This window comes from Pieris rapae, chromosome 4, assembly GCF_905147795.1.
Source record: "Pieris rapae chromosome 4, ilPieRapa1.1, whole genome shotgun sequence".
NCBI classification, from domain to species: Eukaryota; Metazoa; Arthropoda; class Insecta; order Lepidoptera; family Pieridae; genus Pieris; species Pieris rapae.
This window is the reverse complement of record NC_059512.1, coordinates 544929-566693: the sequence shown is the minus strand read 5'-3', so window position 1 is coordinate 566693 and position 21765 is coordinate 544929. Positions and strand designations below refer to the sequence as shown.

Sequence of the window (21765 nt, the reverse complement as noted above, 5' to 3'; positions counted from 1 at the left end):
TTTAAATTGGTGAATTGTGATATTAAAGTTTTGGCGGTTGTTGGCTATATTTTAAGATTGGTATACATGATAATATGAAGCTGAAAAGTTTTAAATTACAAAATATGTCGAATTACAATGTTCGCAACAACAACACGACTATATTATTATAAGTATCTCGACCTACTGACCGCCGGCGATATTTAAAATCTCACTTTTCTACGCTCAGGTACTAAAAACTCTTTTCTGAATGTTCCGCTAACGGAAACCGGAAATGCACGCGACAAAACACGATTATGCCACGATAGTAACTCATGTGTGATAATCTCCACTTTGGGGCTTTGCGTATCTTATCGTAGAAAGTATCTTATATCAGCTAAGTCGCATCGTAAAGTTGCATTTAATCGGTTCTTTATGCATGTTACCCGATTTTTGGTTAGAGGGGGAAGAGAAAGTGCCGCCACTTCGCGGAATAAGGATGACGATAGATTTAGCACTTGTTGTGATTACTGTGAGATTTGAGCCAATAATATTAACGATTTACGTCATTTTTGCATTAATTTATTTCGCTTTTGCTTAGTCTGAGGTAAACTATAGCGGCTGTAAATTAAAAAATAAACACCTAAAATCACAAAAATTTATTAATAATTTTTTGATTAGAAGACTGTTTACCGTATGCAAGGAAAAGTTCGATTGTCGATGGTAGGATTCGTCGGGTGTCTATGGGATGCGCTTGCGGTATCACTTAATATCATATGAATGTTCTAAAAAAATACTTGTCTAAATCTAAATTGTCCAGCATACCAGCGCCTGGGTATTTTTCATTACATGTTAGGGTAGATGTAAACAAAGATTCTCGAGAATGAATTATACTGAACCATCTCAGCAAATGACGTATTTTTAGAGAGATCTCCTAAATACACATCCGTCTGCAGTGTTCAAGTCACACGTTGCATTGAAACCAGACCTACCGTTACTTGCTGCGAACAAAGATGCTGCGGTTTAAGGGAGTTCTAAAGACAACAGTGTTAAGAAAAAGTATTTGAGTCATCTTGCGTAAGAATCACTTTATTTTAAATGTTTATTTTTGTTTAGAAATTAACAAAGAATTGCCATGAACGGCCCTTAGTAAAATATATTAATAAAATATATAAAATACTGACTTGTCCACGTATGTGTTAATGTGTATGCGTGTTGGTGTGACTATTTACTTAATAAATTATTTTAATTATCTTTTTTTTTTCGTATATAATTTTCACTCTTACAATAATTTATATATTCTATTCGTTGCAAGCCAAATATAATATAAATAGAAATCATTATGAAATCTAATAAACAAAAAAGAACCATGTTGGGACTACTATTATGCATCACGTCGCCTTTACATCGTAGATAAATAGCCTAGATATATACGTAGCGTTTCGTAGCACTTTCTAGCGAACCGCTACGAAATAGATTGGTAAATAGAAAAAAGCAATATCGCAGTCTACAAGAGTGCGGCACTACCTCGCTGTACCGATAAAGTAAAGGCCCTTACGCCTAACCATTAGAGAATAGAGGAAGTGGAGCGGCGCCACTAACACGACCTTCAGAAGTGAAGAACTTAAGAAGATGTTAGTACTTAGCACCCCATGTCGTTTGCACTTTAATTCGTAAAATACTTTAGATACTTTAGAAAATTTTAAAACACTTTCAAAATCTCATCCTTAAATAAGTAAGAACACACTGGAAAATAAAACGACAACATTATACTGCAAATCGGCTTACAGGTCCTTCCATCACAAACCATTAATTAGTGAAAACTCACGTCTACGGAATTCCCTTTGCAGCCTTTTTCTATATTAGTGTTTGAGCTTTAACTCGTTGTGATAGGGAGGTTTTTCGAAAAGCAGAAACTTTAAAAGAGTTCAGAACAAAGCACTAATGAGTAACATCGCATATAGAATTTGTTCTCAATAGAAGTGTAATTCGGAACCTTTTCGATGCTAAAAGATTTTCATTACGTTTGACATTTTGCTTCGTTATACGAAGGCGCGAGTACGTATTGTCACAGCCTTCTATTGTTTTTAAGTTACAAGGGATTTAATAAAGGTATAAGGTTGTACAAACAATTTAATTTATTCCTTTGAAGCCATTAGTTAATGCCGTATAACACTTGAGTTTGATTCCTAGCTAAATTATAATTGATTCGTAAGTAATAAATTAACAAAGCCACTACTAATCAGAACATTATGCTAGTTCATCATATGAGACCTTTTATACAAATAAACAAATTGTTAGTTTTGGTATATATAATAGTTGTAATGTCTTGAATAAGTATAACTTTTTATATTTATGAAATGATTATTACTAAACATAAATAACATCTTAGAAGCTTTATATGTAACGGCTTTTGGTTCAAGTTGATGGAAAAGTTACGAAGTTCGTCAGATATTCGCGTCTTTAATTAAAATCTGCGTATGTTTATGCCCTAAGGGTTTATAAGTATAACACAAGTTTATACCACCCAAGTAATTAAAAAATCATATTAATTAAGTTTAATCTAAAATTATACACGACGCTTTGCATTTTATTACATTGCCTTCGAGACTTTTGTCCTAATGGTATAAAAGACAGAATAACTGAAATTTTCACCGCTTCGGTTATTCGGGTTATTAGAAACGATAAATCATTAGTATTTCTTACAATCCCATGTCATATCTTTTTTCGATGATAACTCAGTCATATTATCTGTTTCCTAAGATAAGCTAATTATTATTCTTAATTATAAATACACTATTCGCATTAAGATAAGCTAATTAAGAATTATCCATATATGAAATATAAAAAAAAGCTCATTTTGTCTTTAAGATTTCAAAACATTTTCTATTCAAGTCATTCATATCAAGAGATTTTTATATATATTATATGTAATATATACGAGCAGTTTTGGCCCAATAGCGCCATCGTGCATCTCTGATGTCGTAGGTTTGATCCCTGGTTGTGCACCAATGGACATTATTTCTCTGTGCGCTTTTAAAATTCGGGCGAACGATGAAGAAAAACATAGTGACAAACCGGCTTGCTTTAAACCTAAATCCGAGGACGTGTATTAGACACAGAAGGCTGATTACTTTTTTATCAGATTGACAAATGATGATGATACTAATAGATAAATCAGAGGTTCCGACCTAAAAAGGTTGTGGCGTCAACCAACCAACAAAATATATTCTAGCGTCGGAGAGATACAATAAAAAATACAGATTTAAAAGGTGGTTTAGTGAAGTGTTAAAAATATCTTAAAGTCATATAAAACATACTTTTAATAATTGGTTTGACTCTTGGTATTCTTTATTCTTTAGATTCAAGTTTCGTGTACAATATATAATTGATATCGTGTCGCAACTTAAGCCCTATCCATAAATAGCAGCACCCTAAATGTATAAGTACCTAAAGCACTTTCCAAACCGGCTTGCACGCACACAGCCCATCGCCTGCGCCCGCGCCGCTAACGAAGGGAAATTTTGGCAATAACTTTGGCTACGGCACGCTCGACTGAATATTGTGCACTCAATTTTATTAATCACGTTAAAACTATTTTTGGCTGTCTTCTATCATTATAGTGGGAATTTGATTAATACCTTTTCTTGTTTTGACAAAAAAATTTATATAATACCTGCTCATCTGATGTTGAGGGATACCGATTAGCCTTTTAATAATTGGTACACTGTTTTCTTAGCCCGCACAGTGGTGTTGGGCTGAAAAAACTTCCTTAAAACATTTAGTTTCGGAACAATGGACATCGAGGTGATACGGGTGGAATTTCATATTTTCTCTTGTTTTAAATAGGAATAAGGAATGAATATTTTTAAAGAGTGATACTTATTTATCAAAGAACCGGAAGTAATTAAAAACGTAATCCTCTTAATTTTTGTTAATATTTTTCTCAGAAGCAAAATACTCAAATATTTGTATTGCTTAAGAAAGAAGGATTAAACAAAAAGCAATTACACCGCTTGTCTTTGATATTTAATTTTATTAGAAAACATTATGAAAGTGAAAAGTGGTGAACGGTATTAATAAAGAAATTCTTCATTTAATTTGAAGAGTTTTATTGTCACTCGAGGAGGTCTTTACCTATAGCTAAAGTATTTCCGAACCTATGAGCTCAGAGTCCTTCAAGAAAAGAGTGCACAAATTCTTAAAAGGCCGGCAACTCACTCGAAAGCCTGGCAATGTGAGTGTCCATGGGCGGCTGTATCACCTAACGTCACCTGAGCTGAGCCCATATTTCGAAAAAAATTATCTAAATCTTAGTTGTATATTATAGTATTAACAATTATAAATATTGCAAATAAACAAGCTTATTTTTTTATTTTAATTTAATGAAAATATCATTTATTGTTTGTTATACGATAATCAAAAGCTGGAACGATATCGATGCTATATCGATGGCGCATAAAGAAAGGAACGACATAAATAGTGAAAAAACGTTTTGTGATAAACGTTGCACTGACACCATTCAGACGAATATTAATGCACTAATGTATAAAAATGTTGTACGTATGTATTGTATGTGATGTTAGTGTGTGTGAAGCCGGTCATTATTCGTAAGTACTAGAGGATAGGAACACTGTACATATAGATTTCGGGTGTACAGTCCTGATAATAGGTTTGCGGTATGGGATTATTTATTATATTTTTTCGTTTTACCCATAATTATTGCATTAATATACATGATACGTAACAGTCTTGAAAAATATTAAAATCATAGCAGCACAGGTTTTGAGATGAATTTGAAAAGATGAATTTCCTTAACTAAATGTTAATAAATAATTACAAAAAAGTAAAAGGTAGGTTCATCCGATGTTAAGTAATACCACCATGGATACTCACATTACTAGAAGGCTCCTAATTTTGTGGCCCGCCATTTGAGAAATAGTACGCACTTAGTACGAAGAAGAAAAAGAATAAGCTCGTATGAAATAGGATTCTTAGTTGAATTGTTTCTAAAATACTTGTGTGAATGCAGACACGTAAAGATGCTCAGCTATGAAACAATGTACGTCGAGATAACGCAGGTGGAATTTCGTATTCTGTAGCGACGTTCGATTCTGAATCTACTGCAGCATTAATCCTAACAAATCATCTGAATACTCTGCTTGTTAAGTATTGCAGAAGTGGCAGAAAGACACCTAACCTCTACGCAACGCCAAGGGATCAAGCCACTCGGAAAGTGACTGGTCGATGACGATTCCAATCGCTCTATTTAATACGATCAAGTGGAAGGAGCTGGTACTGGGAACCTTTCGTCCAGAAGTGAGAACAGTACTCCATGTGGGTTTGAATTTCCGCTTTATACTACTTGCTTTAATTGATACAGTAGTATCAATTTTATTTTACTGCCTATTTATCAGATCAGAAAACTGTCAATTGAATGAATGGAGCCGAGATAAAACACGTATAATTATTTATGATATAATAGTCTAAGACTATCCTCAACTCGACCTAATTACACAAATTAAGTGCCATTTATTGATCTACCCTCGGGCGAACGTTAATTAAAACTTCGCAGTTTTGGTATAACTACGTTAATGCCAACTCACTCAAGTCAACTCAATTTAAAATTTAGACTTAAGTTTTGTATTTTAATTTAATTCAGATATTAGTATTACGAAACAGACAATGCCGCAGTACATTATGAGATTAGTTTTATTTGTATGCTTTGTCTAATAAAAAAAATATAATTGTAATATAAATCGATGATTCTGCCTATTAAAATGATTTATAATTCACCGTCAGATATGAAATTTTTGTATCAATAAACAGCAAAATATTAGTATAGTTATTTAAAAATTAGAAAACCTTTTTTAACTTCTTAATGAAAATTATAACTTTATTCAAAATTTAATTAATAATTTAATCGTGAAGTTACTTTCGAACGAGAATTAAAGTATTCTAAAGGATTTTAATAGACTGTTATCCTTCAACTACGGTGTGTACGTACATATGTGCGTATTTAATATATTACCACAACTTTATAATAGTTTAATCTAAGTTAGTTTTAAAAGTGAGTCTCTTTGTGAGGACTATTTAATTTCGTTAGGACATCAAAATACCGGCGTCGTAAGTCTCGATATATTTTGCCCACCGTACGTAGGTTAACGATCACACACAAAGAACCGCCAAAATCGGTCGCAGGCGCATAGGTCAAGCGCACTTCCCCGTCCCTCTCGCACACACAGTAAAAGTGAGATAGATATTGTCTAAAGAGCTTACAAAAATGCAGTTTCGGCCAAGTAATGACGGTTTCTTGGTATTAGGTATTGCAATTGCTTTATCAATTTGATCTTTAGTTGCGGACATCATGAAGGGCATCAATTTTGATAAAATCTGTTTGAATTTTTGCCTTCTTTTTGTTAACATAAGTATTATGCCCCAATGCCGCAGTGGTGCCGGAAAACATCGTGTGAAAACTGGCTCGTCTTAGACACAAAAACTCGACGGCGTGTGTCAACCACAGAATCACATACTTGCATATTAGATTGACAAATGATCATAAAATAGATATAGAAATCTTGGGCACAAATCTAAAAACATTGTAGTGCCACTGATTTAGTTATTTTTATTATGTTCCAATAAGGAAATCTGCGGCTTGGAGTCAACTCCAGAGTCTTCCGGCTACCTGCCATTTGGTGCCATTGGTAGACGTTATTGGTAGAGTTGGCAAAACGATACGTAGTTATACGGGTTCGATTCAACATAGCAATAATAATGCAAGAATTGCCATTTGGTTCACCATTACAGAGAGCTTGCTTACTTACTTAGGTGGGGCGTTCAATTGTATACCCTATCAAATGTTTCAAATGTATCAAAAAAAATTATTTCTCAGAGTATTTGTAATGAAATATATAAAAACTTTGAAACTCCAGCTTAAGTGTATTAAAAGATATTCGATGTTGAGAAAAACTGAGTTAAACTGGAGTATCCATTCCAATCGGTAAGACTCTACAAACGCGATTAGAGACTGAAGCAAGCTTTTAAAATCTCTTGGAAAACGCTGCCTTCAATTTCACGGCATTTAACTTTCTTCTCTCAAATTCGCAATTTCAAGTGCATTTTAGAATTCTGTTTGCTTCACATTTTTATATTACGATATATTGTTTATTTTTATATTGAATGTTAAAGAACAATGATAGTCTGGTTGTATGTGTATATCCATATGCGTGCTGCATTCGAACGGTTTGTTGCAGTAAATATAGTTAAAAAAGGAGTCCAGATGGACTTACAATATTGATCGCCTAGTAAAAATTAATGAGCAATGACACCTATACAGAAATTACAGGCGCTGCATTTCCGAGCAGAAAATCCTTTTAGAATGTAAATAAATTTTATGGAAACAAACACGAGCATTCTCGTTATTATTACTTATTCACGCGGGGGCTGAACATGACACTTAGATTTATTAATGTCAGGGGACAAGGTGCGATACCCAAATATTAATTGAAAGTGGGACGTGTAGGACTTACGTTAATGAATACATTCAGATATTGTGTTATTAGGTTTACGTGCACAATATACATGTGTGTAAGTTTTAAAGGAATTAATTTTCGCTACTAATATTCGTTTCATGACGTACCGAGTAGTGTAGTTTGTAAATAGTTTTTCATTTCATTATTGTGAAGTTACAAACAATTCGAAATTTGTTCGATTAATCAAAATTTGTTCAACCACCAATGAGGTTGGATCGTGATGTTTGATTGCACAGTGATAATGGGTAATTATATCACGAAATAATTATACAATAATTATACATTTGGGCATACAATTTATAAATTCTTTAACGTTGAATATATAGGTATATAGTAATAACGTATTGGATCTACCTAGATCTCAAATTGGGTTTTTATAAAAAGTAAAGGTCTACTATTCAAAATTATATGTAAAAAAATGTAAAAGAGCAAAATGTGTACGGTTTTTTTGCATTTTCATTTAAATAAAAAATAATTAAAAAACATAAAAAAAAAGTGGCGCTACAACCTCTTTAGGTCTTGGGCCTCAGATTTCTGAATCTGTATCATGATCATTTTTTAAATCTAATAGGCAAGTTGGTGATCAGCCTCCAGTGCCTGATACACGCTATCGACTTTTTGGGTCTAAGAGATTGCGGAGTTTCCTCACGATGTTTTCCTTCACCGTTCGAGCAAATGTAAAAAATGCGCACATAGAAAGAAAGTCCATTGGTGCACAGCCGGGGATCGAACCTACGACCTCAGGTATGAGAGTTGCACGTTGTAGCCACTGGGCCAACACTGCTCTAATTTAATTTAAAAACATTATTATCACAACAAAATTTACTGTGAGTAAATAAAACAACATAGATTGCTTCACCTATAATTATGATAAGTTCAATATTCATATTTGATTCAAATTATAAGAACACAAAATCTATTTACCTGTTCATTGCTGTCTGGTTTGCTACTCGTCACCGAAGCTGAAGACGGCACTGGTTTCTTCGCACACCACCGCCTGCACATACATCTGAAAATTTAATTTTCCTAGAATAAATGTTGTACATAAGAGGGAGCCATTACATTTGTACCGTTAAATTAAGACGAGTATAACATAACACAGCGATCTTTACATATATATTTAACTGTCTGTTTGACTTTAGCCAACTCTGTAGATTCGGGTCTCTTGGAATCGGCAGACTGCGCGTTTCGGCTGAAAAGGGCGAAACTTGCGGCTTTGATAGTTTACGAGTTACGGACGGAAAACAAATTATTGAATTTGCATTTCCTAATTGCCTCCAAATCATATCATAAATTCTGATAAAAGCCAAGTGGCTGATATAGGAAGGATATAATTGAGAAAAAAAGTTTGAGCATATTGTAATATCATTTAGCATTATACTGGTGTACGTGCCGTGAGACTATGAACTGCTTGAAGTCATACAGTCACAATCCACTATTACACATGTCTTCCTTTCCTCTTCATTAATAAGATGTGGCCATTTTATACGGGCTGCCTAGGTGCCTAATTAATATCTGAGAGATTTAAAAGCGCAGGATGTGCCATTTTAACACAACTTTTATTTATTAATTTATTTTTCCATTACATTATTCTACCTTAACAATTACTACTAATTCGATAGAACGCGAAAATAAAACCCACACCAATTATCATACATAAAAAACATTAAACATTATACTTATATGACTAAATATAACTAACAATATAGCAAGCAACTCTTGTGAACTCAGCCAGTGTACAAACAAATAGGTCTACCTCAATAGAAATTTTGTTTATTATCTGTATCGCTCGCGTGAGTGGCGCTTTGCTAACCAAGTTGGAATGTGCTACATATAAGTAAATCATTAGTTTATCTAATGGTTTCCTGATATTTTTGCATTTTCCAATATCATAGATCAAACGGCCCGGCCGTAAATTCATCTGTACACCGGAAATGATCGGATCATTCGCTCAGTAGGACTTGGCCGAGTGCCAGGGGCCATCGAATGAGATTAACTTTACACGCTTAACGACGCTGTCTAAATATTGTGCCAAGGGTTCATAACGAGTGGTTTTACAATCACTTGTTGAATTTAAGCGACTGTTTTAAATATTCAAAGTTTTCTAACACAGACACTTTACTCAGTTGCGTTCGAATAGAAATTTAGTAGATGCCAAGAACCTTCTGGTGCTTGTCAACATTTTTTTTTATAGAATAGGGGTTAAACGGGTAGGAGGCTCATCTGATGTTAAGTAATACCGCCGCCCATGGACACGCAACTGCGTTAAGTTAATGTTTTAACATGTTTTAAGTTACCAATTTAAATCATTGGGAAATTTGCTCTAGATAAAAAGGGGATGTCGAATGTTTTTGTGTTCAAATGAATTCCATTATTAAATTGTCTTCGATATTTAGAGATCGTTTTATATAAAAATATCTTGTCTTTTAGTGTGTACTAATTGTACAATATTGTGTTGAAAGAATTGAAAGTGTTGAAAAAATTTAATGCATAGAATATTGTGTATTAGTTGCTATATTCAATATACATTTTTAATAACTTTAAATAAATCAGTAGCGTTACAGAAATTTGAGGCCAAGAACCTAACATTTTTACCTTTTAAATTCTGTTTTCTCACGATGCCTTTCTTCACCGTTCAGAGACACCGCCGGGGATCGATCCTATGACCACAGGGATGAGAGTCGTATGCCACTAGGCCAACACTGCTCTTACATTGCGTTAAACAAATTAATATTTCGATTTAAAAAAAATCCCTCGTTTGAGCTTTAAACAAATTTATTTCTAATAAAATAGAATATATGTACTAGGTTTTATTTTATACTCAATACAAGTTTTCATAATAATACAGTGTATGTTTCCGTGAGAGATTCAATTTGATGCCAAAGTAAATGAATGTAACCCTGGGAATTGAATTATATTAGATTCCTTTGATGTCTACTTCTGTCCTTAAGGCTACAATGTATGAGAATAAATATTTTAGACTTATTATTTGTAACAAAATGCACAATTTACGGTACAGCGGTATTTTGGAAGCATAATATTGCTACTGATCGATTATTCAATATATATGTACTAGCGGACCCAACTCACGTTGTCGTTCATGAATATTCAAGTGATTGTGATATTTAACAAAGTATGAGAATACCGACTGCCGGCCTGATCTAAACCATCTACGCATACACAAACATTCTAATCGGTCAAGCCGTTTAAGAGGAGTTCAGTGACACACACTCGTACATATATATATATGTAAGCTATCCTACCTTACAAGTTAGATCAAACTGTACACGGTGTGTAAATTTTAAAGAAATCGTTAAGTATGTAACGTGATGCCTTATTTATATATATATTAAGATATACCTAAGTAATGTGATATCAACGATGTGTTACGCTTACAAGTATTACCGAAACAGATTTAAATTTTGATAGATTCTGACGTAACCATGAAAAACGTCTTGTTTTAATGTTATATGATCAAGTGCATAGTATTTATTTATATATCTATTTATTGACTAAGAAGTTTAATTTAACGAAATTATTAACTGCAAACAAACCGCTAACGTAAACAAGCTAAAGTAATAGCAAAACTGGTTTAGCGTTGGCCTCCAAACTCGAACTTAAAATATAACAATTTGAACTACCCTGCTCCAATAACGACGTGAGCTGAAACCTCTCGTATTTTTGCATTTATTTCCCGACAATTCAACGTTTTAATGTTGGGAAAATAACGCAGAGTCAAGTTTCATTGTATAATATGCCGCTTGGCTGCTAGGGTTGCCACGAAATATAGCAACGCAAACTGTTTATAGCAAGCTTGCAGATCATACTTAATTTCTGTATCGGCCTTCCTTTTTTGGAAATCGATAGCAATTTAACTGACATCTAAAGATCTATCGAAATATTCTATAATTCAATACATCCCATACACTACAATATCTTTTATTAATGATTAATATAATTTATTAATGATTAATAAAAATTAGATATACCAAATTAAGGTATATGGCAGAGAGTGGCGTAGTGCAGAGTTTTTCTCTGGCGGGATTAGGAGGAGGCCTTTGCCAAAAAAGCTTTTTTGGTTTTCCTGCTAAGTTTCATCGGACGTCGAGACAGAATACGAAATTCCACCCGTATTATCTCCACGTCCATCATTTCACAACTGAGCATTTTTTATAGCAATTGCCGTACACCAGCACTATGTGGAGTCAGCTGCTCAATGTAGTATTTCCGAAATAATTATACTTTGGGTCCTTCAAGGAGAGAGCGTACCAATTCTTAAACGCCGTCAGCGCACACGCGAGCCCTCTGGCTTTGAGAGTGCCAATGGACGGCGGCATCACTTACCATCAGATGCGGCTCCTACCCGTTTGACACCTGTTCTATAAAAAAATGGGATAGAAATCTGGATGTGAAATAAAGGGTTATTATAATTATTATTAGAAACTCAGATCAACCGCACATTGAGTGTGTAAGATCACGAGATGTTGTACAATCAGGCATGCATAATATTTACATAATTCCTTTCATTTAATTTTTTTTTAATAGTAGTACACACAAAGAGTTTATTAGTGGCAACCCTATACTTCAGTGAAGTTATAATAACATTATTATCAATGTAATGTTTGACATAGATGTAGTAAAAGTACCATTATGTAGTGTTTACTTAACAAAAGTACTACGTTTGTTGAGTTGACCTATATTTTTAAGCGATACACATTCATATAGATCCTATCGTGTAAATAGACGCCGTGCATTTGAATCCCTGTGCTGAAATGGGATTTTCTTTCAATGTGTCCAAATTCTTGTTCATACTGCCGTGTTCAGCGGCTTGTGTCTGGCACAGAAGAATGATTCAATTCATTCTTCTTTAACATACCTTATAAAACTATAGAATCAAAAGAAATGTTTGTAATGGACGCATTATTATCTTATAAAAATAATTAAAACGATTGGATTTATTTTAAAATTAGTATGACTATAAAGTGTCTTAGTAGATACAGTACGAATACGTCTCTAGTTCAATCAGATTCCGGGATTAAGTTTGCCTTATATCTATGCTATAAACTCTCCTAGCCTTCTGGGGATATTAGTCTCAAAGGACATGCTCATAACTCGGCATAAATCACGTCGCTAAATCGTAGAACCGACCGGCCCTCACATAAAATATTCTCTGGTATCTTGTCACAAAACTCACTTGTTATGGAGATACTCACCAAGTGAATAATCGTTTTATTCTTAAAAAGTAATTGGCACAGAATGCTATTTTCATATATAACCTTTTTTTTTGCTTACCGTACAAGTAATGTTATGAAGAGTGCTGCCAGCAGCGGCAACAATGTTCCGAAGCAAGCCATGAATAAAGTCTGCACATCGGAGTAACCTGAGAACATTGACAGAACTGCGACAGGTCACATGCCAGGGTACCAGACCAGATTTGGACAGGATTGTGATGTATTATTGTAATGAAACAAATGAAAGTATATAAAACTATTCTCAATACATATTAAGTAAGGTAAAAATAATGTACAAATATATGAAAATAATAAGTCTTGAATAAAATGGATTTTTTCATTTAAAGGTTTCTGACTATATATGAACTATAGTGGAGTTATACATTTTTTTTTTAATTAATACCCTCTTGATGATTGTCTCAAACACAATATCTAACCATATTACGATCAGGCAAACATAAAATCCATATTTTCACTAATTATTAAGGATCCCTGGAAAACAGCAAAGTTACTTTACCCATCTCAAGAATAATGGCTTCAATTTTATTGAAGACCAGACGCTTTAATAACAACCCCGTAATTATCTGTAATTATTCTCCCAGCCAGGATCTAATGAGAATCTACCACGGATAATTTATCCCACATAATGTGCAATTTCCATTAAATTGAAGTGTCAATGAGATGGCTCGAGCGAAACGAACGAGCATCGAATAAAAATAGGTCCTATAATTACTCCCGACTCAGCTAAATTATACCGGGTCAGACGGAAATAGGAAGAGTAAATATTTTCGTAAATACGACTGAGAAAAGTGTTATGAAAAGAGTTTTCCTTAAAACTGGTGCATTGCTTGTTTGAGTTAAATAATTTGAGCACTTTGTTCATTGTGATAAAATTTCATACCAAATCGCTGCAACAATAAGTACTCACTCGTGTCTGGCGCAAGATCGTTGTCCACATCATGTCCTGTGATATTACCAAAGCTATAAGCACTCTTATTTTCACTTATATTCGGCTTCTCTACTTCCACTAATTCCACATAGTCAACCCTTTTGAGTACATCACTAGAGTTCTTATCAACTCTATCTAAATTGTTATCACTGAACACAGCAGTCCTATTACCATCAGTCTCATTGAGCCGAGCGATCAAGAATTCGAATCTGGGACCCTCAACGAACTCCGATTCAGGCCTGAATAAAATGTCCGTCAAAGTTTCTTCTCTATCGGATTCCGAATCGATCATTGACTCCAGTAGAGGACTTGACGTGTTTAATTGTTTTTCGAATGCCTCTGCCTCATTTTTGGTCATTTCTAAAATGCTCACTTGATCCTTAATCACCTTTTCCGAGAGAGCTTCATCCCTATCCTGTTCTGCATTGACAATTGCTTCCATTTGTTTATTAGAGCTTTTATTTGTCTCTTCTGGTGTCTCATCGGCTGGGTCTTCTCCGTTGGCAACAATAAGAGTATCAGAGTTAGAGTCGACTGGTATCGTAAAGGTGCTGTTGTTATTAATAAAGTCAGTGACATTAGCAGAGAAAGGCCGAGAGTGCACTAAATCAACTGATAATAGAGAGTTCAAAAGATAGAAAAGAAGTTTTAACTTGACGTTCGTCATTTTGAGGTCATTAGTAGCAGTCAGTAGTCTTCATTTTTAAGCCATCGAGAATGTCAAGGAAACCTGGGGACAAAAAAAGTATTTGATAATTTGGTGTCTAGTTATCAATTACACATAAACTTTTAAAAATTATTACTTAATTATAGTATTATAATTTAGTAGTAAAATACATATTTTGATGGCCTAAAGCATAAGTTGCTTTTAAATTAATTTCTTAATAGTATCGATATACCATACTTAATAGAAGATATTTTTTCTAATTTTATTACTCTTTTTAACCTTCATAATACATAGAAAAATTTAGCTATTCAGTTTATTCAAACACAATTACACTTTTCTGTGTCTCTGACATAATTTATACGGCTCTTGCTTTTAGAAAGCTCTGAGTAAACTCAAAGCTGTTTCCGGATCTCGGCAAACTCCTGATTTTCTTTTACTTTTTCTGTTACTTTTATTTTAGTTTGGTTCAAGATTTCTTTCATTAACTTAATCCATAAAACAAACTATACAACTTACTTTCCAAGCAGTTTTATAGCCTCCGAATTTTACATAGTTTTAATTGTTAATATGTTTATTTAATATACTGTTTTTGGTTCTCAAAGGCTTTTCAGGTTTTATTACTGTTGCTTACTCTTAATTAACTATACAAAAACGTGTCAATTGATTTATTAAACATGTAAACCTAGAATAATATACAAAACATCTTGTTAACAGTAATTGTATAATATTCAATTTGGATTATTTTGATTTGAATAATAATTGATAATAACGCTATTTACGCGCATGCATTAATAAACCTATTGTCAAAGCCTGCTCAAAATCGACGTTGAAAAGCGCAAACAGCGTCAAGACAAATGTTTGTTGCTGACTATTGATTGCTGTAGCACTGAAACAAATCCCTATCATTGATTCACAAGCGCTGTCAGCGTTATCCGGTCAGCGCGGAAATAATACTTTGTCATTATTGTCGAGCGATACATCATGATAGGCTTTGGATATTTTTTTTAAGATCAAAATAGCATTTTATATTACATTTTTGACTAAGACAGACATTTTTGACAGGTTGTACGTTGTAATAGTAACTTTTTAACTAGTAACGTGTTAGCCTGGTGGAAGGTAAGACACTAAAATATGTTCATTTTTTTCTTGCTTGCGTGATTAAAGCACCACGATGTTTTTTATCCAGAAAAGCAGACGCAGGGAGGGAGTTTCATTTTTTAACAAACAAGATCTAGACTTTCCGGTGGTAAAAAGATAAAAAAGAAATTGATTACCTAAACCACATTTATGCGTTTTATTAGGATATTAATTAAATAACATTTATCAAGTAACAGATAATGTAAACTTTTAGTATTTTATAAAAGATATACACAAATCGGATAGTGAAACCTAAACCGGAAGTTAGTATTGAGTGTCAATTGATCGCTTTCCGTTTTTGTCGTGATTCTCGTTAAACACTGTCAGTAGTTTAATTACAAAGCATTTAGTTTGTTTTCGCATGAAATCGCTTTAAGCCTTTTTGAGTAAATCTTTCATTTGTTTTGTATAATTAAGTTTCAAGTTACGTACCGCCTTCGTTGTTTCTTTAATTATTAAACCAAATGGTTTAATTGTAAGATTAACACATTCAACAACAATAATCATATCGTGAAATGCCGAGTGATAACTGATTTCACGAATGACAAAAAAGGTTTTTGAGGTACTTAGATGGAGCTTGAATGAACTGGCCTGATATAGTTCAACGCGAAATATTGATACTCGCTCTTGTTTCGTCAGACATTATGTTTATAGTGTACATAGAAAGCGTTGTCTCAGTTTAGCAAACAAAGAGTTTCGTGTATACAGTAGAAAATAGAGTACGTTTACAGAGGGCTTATCTCCGACTAAATAAAAAAACTAGTCAAAAAAGATTATTTTTATATTTTTAATTTTGTGAAAAAGTTTCACCTCTCCAGAGAAACAGTCGAAAACATTGGCCATAGGTTTCGATAGATAGGTTAACTGAAGGATAGTTTAAAGATAAGAGAAATTGCAGGTTTACATGAGCTTAGGATTTCTGAAGAACTTTTTGGAAAATAAAACTTTTCATTTTCTTTATTATTTCAAAGGCCCGTTCGTTTTTGGATCTTTATATGCGAACTTTTTGATTTATTTAATTAAAATCCTAAGAATTCGAATTCTACATATATAAAAATCGAAACCTTTGAAATCATTGTTACACGTTGGTTTGAATATTGTCAAAAGCATAGGTGCTTGCAGCCTGATAGAGAGGCGATAACCAACTAACCAAACTATTCAAAGTTAAAGTGTACTCATCCCTCAAAGGCCGGCAACGTAGTCACTGAAAATGGGCGTCCAGCGGTGAATCACTTCACATAGACGTTACCAACATAACATCAAATTATCAGTAAAAGTCGAAGGCGTGCGTTAGGCACAGAAGGCTGATCTAATTGTCAAGTAGGTTTGCCTATTAGATTAACAAATTATTATGAATTAGATACAGAAATCTGAGGCCCAATTCCAATCAATCTTAATTGATAATGTGATTAAGATAGTTTAATTGTGTTTTTGTGCAATAGCAATTTATACAAAAAAAACAAATATGTTAAAAGAAATACTTTTATTACTGCAACCTCTCATATTAACATTGTTATTTTTTATCAAATAGCTATTAATTATGACAGCGATACTTTCTATTTATATATAATAAACTATACTTTCCTTTAATACTAATACTTTCCCCTGACAATTATAACCTTTATAATCCAGCCGAATAATTTGGACAATACGTTTATATCCTAGCGTCAAAATTACTGGCATCTTTTATATAATATTTGTGATATTGATGAAGGCATATAACCCTCAGGAGCCTAGATATTACGATCGTTATGGGGCAGTTGACACGATTCTACCGTAATGGCGAACATTTGGTTCAAGGTATATTAAACATAAACACAATAGCGCAAGTTTTATACTATATATTATACAAAACGTACATTGTGAATGAGATTTGTTTAAATACACATACGTGAACTATTTATCTAAATATAGTATATATTTTTTTCAACGTTAGAAGAAAGTAAGTAAAGACGAAAGATGTAAGCAGCATTAAAAATAGTAAAAAAAAAGTTCTAAGTTAAACGAGCACCACAATATTGAAGAAAATGTATTTTGCACTTGAAATTAATTAGCGTGCTCGTTGTTTCTGTAAAAGAAACTAATTATAAACTTGAAGAAATAAAACGTATAACACAAGAATTACTTAGAAATAAATGCAGCATAAAAATATATAATCCCGTACTCTGTCTCACATAATACGTACGTACGAATATATACAAATTATAAAAAAAAAATAACAACAAATTATGTTAAAAAGCCCTGGCTCAGCATTATGCTGTTGAGAAGACGTGTTCCACAACACTGATCATTCTGGCAGACCAAAACTGTTAGTTTTCAACTCAGACGCTAAAAAAAGGTAAATTATAAAAAAGTTGAAAAAATAAGAGTAAAAATTAACAGTGTAAGTAAAGAAGTCTTGGAATATTTGTGTGGAAAGTTAAATGGATAAATAATAATAATTGTTACTACTATAAGAAATATTTAAATAAATATATTTTAATAGTAATTTGGTGTTGACAAAGGTTATATATATATATATATATATATATAATATAATAGCAAACCTTTGTCCAGGGACAAAAAGTACCATATATCATAAAAGATTAATAAGACTAAGTTTTCAATTCCACCTAATTCCATTTAATCGACTGTCTAACATCCTTTAAAAATCTTAATTATATCTACCTTTGTGACTATTAAAAGCACCAACTTTACGGCGATAAAATGAGTTATTATATATAGATATCACTAGACGTGGCAGATTCTTACTTAGAATAAACACTTAACTGTTTCCGCTCTTATTAAGAGGTTGTTAATAATATATTTAATCATGTTTATATTCGTTAAAGAAATGTATTTTTTATAACAAATTTGTTATAATCTTGTACTACTTATTTATTATTCGATTCGAATTACCTGACAACCTGGAAGAAATAGCTTAAACCTGTCCCAACTTCTATATTTACAAATTTGTTATCATAAGAAGCGATGGATATATTCTTAGCCAGCTTATAATCTTAGTCGGGGTCAGAAAAAATTTGTAGCATCAAAGCCTAGCCTACGGTCAATGACACATTTCCCCCAGCGACTGTTCAGTCTTTGAACGCGTCAACAAATTATTTAGCGTCCCTCCTTCATTAAGAATTCAAGCAGGTACACGCCACGGCACATGTTTATTCGCTGAAGTCCCTTACCTTTGTTTGAAAAACCAGTTATTTATACGTAATTAAACTTACACATGTAAAGACTATGTAAATGAAATTTTTTTCTAATTATATAATTGAAGGGCAACGAACCTACGGAACGCCCATACAGAGACCTTTTTCTTCTATATCGCAACCCATTAACACATTCAGTAGGTGCGTTGCCGGCCTTTGAGGAAGGAGTTACATTTGCACGTTTACTTGAAGTTGGCAATTTTTTTTTTTAACAGGGCACAAGTTGCGTAAAGCCCTGCAATGAGTTATGGGGTAGACATGTTTCGTTAAGTTTGAGCCGAATAGACGTCAGCTAATTGTACAAAAAATTTCCTTAGAATCACTTCGTCTATGACAAAGATCTCTATTAGAAGTCTAAGTAAATTTTTGAATATTATTCAGCTGTATAAACAGCAGTTACAATAAATTCCTAAAACAATATAACAAGGCCTATCATCTTATCTGTTGTTTATATATCGCCTATTTATTATATCCAAATTCGAGAAACTGTTGGACATTTACATAAAATAATTTTTGGTCCGGTCCATGCTCCGTTGTTATTGAAGGTAAATCACCCAAGAGGAAAATCATTGGGTAGCGAAGAAATTTAATAATTAACGCTACTGCTACGGTTCGTAGAGATTTCGTAGATCAACTGCTACGGGAATCTATTAGGTTGATTGAGTTCTTTGTTAACACAAAGTTATGAATAAATATTTATTAAGTAATAATTCCTTTCATATACCTACATAGTATTATACTTAGGCAAGTAGTATTTATTGATAAATAGTATAGTCCTTTATTAATTTAGACTTCGGGGTGAATGATACGGTCTAATAAACATTCTATAAACCTCAACTAAACATTTTTAATTGTTTTTTTTTTTGTTTAGGTTTACACTTTTTTTTAATTATATTTTTTTATTATATATCATTATACCATGCGGTTATACGTGGCACAATACCGCTGGTTTGGCCGTATTTTTCTAAGAAAAATTGATACACTAACATTTAAAATAGGGAATTACTCCATAGAAAGCTGGTTCCACATAATGGTAGGATGTGGCAAAAGTACCGCTCGGCACTTGAACGACGTACACCGAAGTGACATAAAGACATTAAAAATGTATTAGCTAAGTAATATTTATATTTGTTGTTTGCGCTTCTAAAGGATTGTAGACTGCCACAATGATATTATCATCACGTCTTAATTTTTTAGTTTGTTTTTTAAATATAAACTAATTTTGATTTAACATCTAATTTATATTAATTACTACTACAAATTAATGTTTATTAGTGAAAAACCAGTCGTTGTTACGACGCTTAAAAATACAATAATGTAAAAAGTATTTTAACACACATTAAACATAATAAATGATAATAATTAATGAAACACTAAAAAAAAATTACCTTGCATATAATAATCATCGAAAAATCCTCCATAAAGATTGTTCTAACCACTGATTATTCAAATCACTCACGGATCGAAATACAGACATTGTTTGAAAATAACAAATGTTTCAAAAATGAATTTACGCAAGCTAATAAATAAAACATTTTTAATTAATATTTGAATTTTACGATTAAATGTGATATTATATTCTCACAAGAACATGGCAAAACCGGGCTATTCCGTGGGCTCCGGAGGCTGACTCTCCGTCGTCTGTAACTCGGAGCTTCGTAGAGTGATCCTCCCCTCTTGCGTAACTATTATTCTAAATTAGATAACTGGCGTCGGTTGGCTTAATAAAAATGTTTATTCACTTGTCACCTCTGATTTAGTGAATGGAAGGTGCTAGCAATATACTAAAACACTATTTATAGAACAACATACGAGCTCTTAAATACTAATGTTTTGAATCTGTGGTGATGCGAATTCGTTTCAAAAATTACCTACGCAGCTTCGACTGATCTTTTGGGAAAAGCAGTGGCGCGCAGGCGCGTAAGGGAAATTTGAGAAAGAGAGAAACACATTTTATATGTCCGTGAGGAAAAGGGAAGAGTATAGTGCAGATAATCTCAATTTGTTGTCTAAGCACGTTCGAATTTTAAAAGACGCGAATTGTGTACCAATTTTGTGGGCAATAGAGAGTAATAATTTTTTAGCATTAAACAATCCTTTGATAATATATTGCAATAGTTTCTCACAATTTAATTATATGTTTAACATTCGATAATAAAATTAAATAATATCTTCTAAAGCTGTAAAGCTGTGTTTCAGGATTTACTCTTGCATAGAAATTTAATGAAAAGGTTTTTTCCTTACCCGATGTCAATGGTATAGGCAAGAGCTAGGTAAAATTTATTAAGATTTATTAAAAATTACTGCTTTTTATTTTGATTTAAGAGTCAATCAATCTAAATTCGTTTACTCAGTGATGATTTTATATTTTATAACCCTATAATCCACTTAATGAAGGAATTATAATATGTAAAGATTTTAAATCCCGTATGCCACTTAAATAATAAAACCATTTCAGATGAGCCAGCCCATTCATGAGCTGACTAAAGCTGGTTCTGAATCGACCGGAGTGTGAATACGAATAAGGATATCCTTAAGATATAGTACCTATATGTCAATGTAATTATATTCTCGCTTTCACTTATAGAGGCTCAATGGTAAGAGGAAAATAAAAGCCTCTGGTATGTGCTACGTATTTTATTACAACAGAATACAGATTAATATTTAATAATTGTTAGGTCTTCTGAAAATAATAACATTTTTTCTGAAAATTAACAATAATATGTAACAAAAGTTCACTACAAAAACACCTCAGTTATCTTAGAACTGAATTCAAACTATTTAAATATAAAATACAAAGAATGAAATATAAAAGACTGTTAAATAATTTATATATTTTTTTTTATTTCTTACAAATAATTTTAGATGTATCAAACACTCTTTTATGTTTACCATCATACATATACAATTTAATTTTGCTCACATTTGTTGGACATATGCACAAAGAAACACGCAGTTATAAAATATTACTAGAATCTATTTTTCTTTTAAAAAACTATTACACAGATGATCCATCAACACGATCCAACAAAAATTTATTCTTAAAGTTACTTACAAAGTTTTGCACTCATACATGATTGAACGAGTACAG

General features: G+C 32.7%; 1 protein-coding gene across 2 annotated transcripts in view; it reads right to left on the bottom strand.

The window, feature by feature from the left end:
* Nucleotides 1–20322, bottom strand: part of LOC110997161 — a 29279-nt gene extending 8957 nt beyond the window's left edge. The window contains exons 1-4 of one of the 2 annotated variants that reach the window (XM_045628076.1): nt 20063–20322; nt 13650–14400; nt 12783–12888; nt 8415–8499 (exon numbers count right to left, since the gene is read on the bottom strand). In XM_045628076.1, the coding sequence (XP_045484032.1) occupies nt 8415–8499; nt 12783–12888; nt 13650–14337 (879 nt within the window). In that variant the 5' untranslated portion in view covers nt 14338–14400; nt 20063–20322. The remainder of the gene's footprint in view (nt 1–8414; nt 8500–12782; nt 12889–13649; nt 14401–20062) is intronic. The other variant, XM_022265183.2, reaches the window with a different exon arrangement.
* Nucleotides 20323–21765: the final 1443 nt, after the last annotated feature.